General features: G+C 35.6%; 1 protein-coding gene across 1 annotated transcript in view; it reads left to right on the top strand.

Annotated features, from left to right (window-relative positions):
• Nucleotides 1-218: 218 nt before the first annotated feature.
• Nucleotides 219-6,000, top strand: part of LOC149782518 (uncharacterized) — a 41,564-nt gene continuing 35,782 nt past the window's right edge. The window contains exon 1 of the mRNA XM_089933944.1: nt 219-357. Coding sequence (XP_089790070.1) covers nt 306-357 — 52 coding nt within the window. The 5' untranslated portion in view covers nt 219-305. The remainder of the gene's footprint in view (nt 358-6,000) is intronic.

The following is a 6,000-nucleotide window of genomic DNA, read 5'->3' as shown; positions in this document are numbered from 1 at the left end:
TTTATATAATTAGAAACAGTTGTATGACGTTGAAAACTTTGTGTAAATAAAATCATGTGACATATCGTCCGAGATTTTTGTAAAACTGTCCTTGACACTTTGAAATCACACGATAACATCTGTAAAGTGTATCGGACATATGACATGCACTTTTAGTTTATAAAGTTATAAATAGACTAGGTGAAGAGATTACATTATCGCAAGGCTATATAACCAGAGCAGAATACCACAAAAGTTGATCACGGATACTTAAGTACATAGGGAATAAAGATATAAGTAGATTATTAACAATTTATCTGGAAAAAATGAAGCACCTAATATTCTTTATAAAAATCGTTTTTATGCTCGGATATGAAGGTAAGTAGATTTCGTAAAATAATTATAAACAAGCCCATTCACTAGAAACGTCTCCATTTAAGTTAGTGCCATAATCTATTTGTTTAATATAAAATAATTATATTGTTGCTTCTTTTCTTAGTTACTTGTTTTGAAAGAGACCCAAACTTTTGGAAGCAATAGTTAGTTGTGGCATGTCGGGTTGTTGTGCCGTCAGGGTGGTAGGTGTGTTATGGTTGGGGTGGGGTGCTCCCAATATTCTATTTAAATTATTATAGAAGTCCCACCCAGGCTCGATTTTGGTTAGAAGTTAAATTAGTGAAAGATGAGTCCTTGTCTATGATAGTATATCCTGTACAGGTTGAGTCCTTGTCTATGATAGTATATCCTGTACAGGATGAGTCCTTGTCTATGATAGTATATCCTGTACAGGATGAGTCCTTGTCTATGATAGTATATCCTGTACAGGATGAGTCCTTGTCTATGATAGTATATCCTGTACAGGATGAGTCCTTGTCTATGATAGTATATCCTGTACAGGTTGAGTCCTTGTCTATGATAGTATATTCTGAACAGGTTGAGTCCTTGTCTATGATAGTATATCCTGAACAGGTTGAGTCCTTGTCTATGATAGTATATCCTGTACAGGATGAGTCCTTGTCTATGATAGTATATCCTGTACAGGTTGAGTCCTTGTCTATGATAGTATATCCTGTACAGGATGAGTCCTTGTCTATGATAGTATATCCTGTACAGGATGAATCCTAGGTTCTACAACCATGGCATGATAATTTGGAAGAGGTATGAAAAAAATATTCACGAAAGCCTCGAGCCCCCAGTCAGCAATGCCGACGAATAAATGATTGAATATACAAAAAAATGTGAAATTCAACGAATAACAATTTAATAATAATTCAATAGTAAAGTGCTTCAAATTTCCCGAGTACTCTCCTTCCGTGATAGCCTAATGTATCATTTCATTTGTAGTTTGAGATATCTTTATACCTGTCTTTGTATTCTACTCATCTGTGTATACTTCTCTTCTATTCTTCAAATTCATTCTCCTCTTTCTCTTCCTCCCGACTTTCTCCAAATTCCTTCTCCTACTCGACTTCGATATACTCCTTCCCCTTATCTACTTCCTCCTCCTCGACTCCTTTTCCTCCTCCCCCACGACTCTTTCTACTGACTAGACTTGTCTACTCCGACTGTTCTGGTAGTCTCACTAATGTCTCCCCCCTTAGAGACTCGGGACTTAACTGAATCGGAAGTTCTGTCCCCCCAAAAGCTTCCTGTGAAAACACAAGGACGGTACAATTATTTTCCTTAGCCCTCTCATCTCACACTACACCCAGCCTATCATCAGATAACGGCTATTAAATTTCTTCGGTCACGCACTAATTCACATGGAAATGCTCATACGTTCTTTTATGGTAAAACAATGTCGCAATAAAAGCACAGTATGAATTACTTCTCATACATACATCAATAAATTGCGTCACTTCAGTACATATTCCTAATCCCATTATACTAAACAATATCACAACAATAAGACGCATTTCTTTACATTACAACTCATACAAAGTACACAAATATTCAAATATCCATGCATCCATATTAAATAATCTTACACACTTCAACCATTTTCCAAATTCACAATTCAAGCATGTGTAAATTCTAACATATCACATGAATAAATGCACTAGTTTACTACAAAATAATCTTTTAGCAAATGACAAAGTGAATTCTGACCACAAGCTAACAATCTGCATAATTCTCTACATAATTCTCAAATATGCCTGTAAATGAACACTACAAAGGTAATTATAAGTACTAAACAATCCTAGTAATTAAATTTACATAATATACATAATTACACTTACAATGCAGCAATATTCTCCAAAAATTGAGCAAATAACTTATTGACCTTTACGAGGCTTTGTCCTTCCTTAGAATTTCCTCTCTAAGTTTTACCGCCAAATTACGAGTGGCTTCCTTCAAGTAACCCTATATTGCTCAGCAATCTTCCGAGGCGAGACTACATTTTCGCTTGCTAAATAATAATTCGGATCGAAATTGTTATCACAAAAGATTTATCAGGTGTAAAGAAGAAATCACAATTTAATTACTCAAACCGGAAATGACATATATTTAACCCCACAAGACGAAGTACATGCTTCTTGATGTCGAAAAATAAAACACTATAAACTTTGGATAGGGAACATTTAGATAAAACTATTGAAAACTAATTTACTGTTCAGCATTATATCGATATGTGTGCACGACGCACTAGATTGTGTCGCTTTCAGAACTATTCAATTGCTTCAATTCATTTTCAAAATTCCCGTTAAAACAGGTAAAAATGAATCAAATCTGGCTTCCCTATGTCGGCCGACTTTTGTAAAAGAAAAGAAATCGACACACTTAAAAGAATCCAAACAAACCAAAGTTGGCTTCCTTATGTCGGTCGACTTCATTTAAAAAAAGCGGCACACTTAAAAGAATCCAAAGTCAGTTTCCGGGATTGGCTTCTTTTGTTATAAAATAACCTTTGAATTTGATATCCTGTCGGAATGTTTAAACAGCGAGTTTATTGCTCGATGCCAGTTGTATTTATTCATCACCCGCGCTCCTATTTGTCTGCCATATGTAATCATAATTGATAAAACGTCCATTGACGTTTATAGGGTAAATAGTATACACAGCAATAACTTGCTTTCATAATACTTTTGCAACCCATGCTAACGAAAAGATTATCATTTGCACTCACAGTGAATTTATTTCAAATAATGAATATTGATGCAATATAATCTTGGTCATTTTTGCACATAATACTGTATCATGCGTGATCAACAGGGGCCTTCAAGTAATCGGGTGATAATCAAGTCCAATTTGCAATTGTGTTATCTGACATAAGCGATGACATAAGCGATACACAGTACGGTAATGATGCATACACCAGCCGGCATCTGCTACATATACGGAGTTCGTGGATATATTTTTTCTTTAATAAATTTCACATGATGAAAAAAAGAAGGACTAAATGATAACAATGCAAGGCTAGCTTCTTTCATTTATTTTCAAATAAGTCATGTTTATCTATTTTATTGTACCGTGCAGTAGGGCAGTAGGAGTGGGGTCGAGGGCATAAATTCAACACAAAATTATTTCGTTTCTTAAGTCTTGGGACATATACCATAAGTTCTGAGACAGGAAAAAAATAATTATTTTATTGTGTTCCGATATACACGGTACATATATGTATATATGTATATATGTATGTATTTATGTATGTATGTATGTATGTATGTATGTATGCATGTATGCATGTATGTAAGCATGTGGGTGGGACTGATTCTACAGACTTGTACACGTCCCAGAGTAATACCTCATAATTAATTTGTTAAATTCTTTTGAGTTCATATTGGTTATAATAATGCTAAATAAAGAGTTTGAACAAAGTCTTCACTGTGGAAGTTCAAAAATTATTATGATTATTTTAAACATGAATTGTTTACATCTGCATTAACATTACTTACTGTAATCCTTTATTTTTATATATTTTTCTTACGCTCTTTTTTACCCCTCTTCTCATATGCACCACAGAGCTTTCTACATGACTTTGGAGGATTTAAGACTTTCTCATCCCTCATCGATCCCACAGCTTCAATCTACTTTTTTATGGCAAACAGTGTCTTTCGGAAAAGGAAAGAACCCTTTATATCCCCTCATCACTTTTTTGGTTACATCCATATGCAACCAGTGCACCATATTTGCTGTAGAAAAGTACAATCCTAAGATTTATCCGACATTTACTTTGGGAAATTAAACACTTGAATGGCTAGGTTGAATAAAAGGGATAAATGTACGACATATTCGTTTATGGCACGCGGAAACTACCAATTGTTTACAGAGATTGCCGAAATATTATCAGTTAAAAAAGGGGAATTTTAAGTCTATTTAACATTTTTTTTGTGGTGTGCATACCTAACAAATGCGTTTTTTAATGACTATAGTAATATCCACGCTTGTACAATATATGTGGCCAGTGACCTTTAAAATCAATGAGTGCATGTAGTTATTGGAGTGTCTCTTTTACCGTACTACAGGAAAGATTGACTATAATATAATTATGGTGGATCCGGCAAGCAGGATATAATGAGAACAGTGTGCCCGACAATACTGGATTGTCTCTCTCGGTTTTAATCGGAGAAAGGTTGACAATATTAGAAGAATAGTGTACCCGGGACCGTTGACGAAGAGATCAGTGTATACAAAAAAGAATATATTTTTCTGATGATATGTGTCTCATTTCCGCTTCCTGTGTATGCGTAGTTAATAATAATAATAATAATAATAATAATATTAATAATAATAATGAGGACTTTGTATAGCGCCTAATCTTTAGAAGCTCTAAGCGCTTTACAACATTAGACAACACCTATAAGATAAAAAACATATAATAATATTATTTCAAAAACAAACACCATGAAATTAGAAAAACTTTAAAAATAAAAAACATGCTGAGAATATTTCAGGTAGGAAACATTATTAGGTCTTTAAGTTTGTTCTTGCAGTCGAAATAAGTGGGTTTTGAGAGCCCTCTTGAATGTGATCACTGTGTCTTTGTGTCTAAGTTCAGTGGGCAATTCATTCCACGTTGCTGGGCCCTGGAATACAAAAGAACGCTGTCAATATGACTTTGTTTTCATAGTGGGAATAATGAGTATACGATTGTCAGAAGAGGAGCGTAAGTATCTTGCTGGTGTGTACACATGGGTGAGGTCGGATAGGTATGTTGGACTAGAGTCCGACAGTGAAACATAACACAGAGAACAAATTTTGTGTTTGATTCTGGATCGAATGGATAGCCAGTGTAGGGTACAGAGCAGCGGGGAGGTGTGCTCTGATCGTGGTACTCTAAATATGATCTGAGCAGCTGTGTTTTGAACTTTTTCAAGATTCTGGAGTAGATATTGAGATGTACCAGACAGAATTGAGTTACAATAGTCCAGTCTTGAAAGGACTAATGAACAGACAAGTGTGTTAGTGGCATCAACTAAAAGATATTTGCGAACTGAGCTGATGCGTCTCAGCTCAAGATATGCAGCCTTGCATATGTTCATGACATGTTGGTGCAATGTGAGAGTACTGTCCAGAGTAACACCTAGGTTTCGTACTGATTGTGGGAATTTAATGCTGGCTTTGCTGACATTTAGTGTTTGAGGTAAAGGATGTGAATGAGAAAGTCTTTATGTTGTGATCATAATGGCCTCAGTTTTATCATCATTCATCTGAAGCTTGTTACATGTCATCCATGATTTCACATCAGAAATGCACCTCTCTACACCTTGGAGGGTAGCATCAACTTCAGTTGGGTGGCTAGATTTGTATATTTGGGTGTCATCAGCGTACAACTGGTGAGACACTGAATGATGATCGATGATACTCGAGAGCGACTGAGTGTACAGAATGAAAAGAACAGGTCCAAGAACAGACCCCTGTGTAACACCACAACATACATCAACTGGGCTGGAGTGTATTCCATTTGCAGATACAATTTGTGTCCTGTTGACCAAGTAGGACTTGAACCACGGTAAGGCTGTATCATGAATGCCAAATACATGCTGGAGACGGTGAAGTAATATATCATGGTATACTGTG

The sequence above is a fragment of the Sinohyriopsis cumingii genome, chromosome 15, assembly GCF_028554795.1.
Source record: "Sinohyriopsis cumingii isolate HCF-2022 chromosome 15, ASM2855479v2, whole genome shotgun sequence".
Classification (NCBI taxonomy): domain Eukaryota; kingdom Metazoa; phylum Mollusca; class Bivalvia; order Unionida; family Unionidae; genus Sinohyriopsis; species Sinohyriopsis cumingii.
Note: the sequence above shows the minus strand (reverse complement) of the source record. Positions and strands in the feature narration are given on the sequence as shown.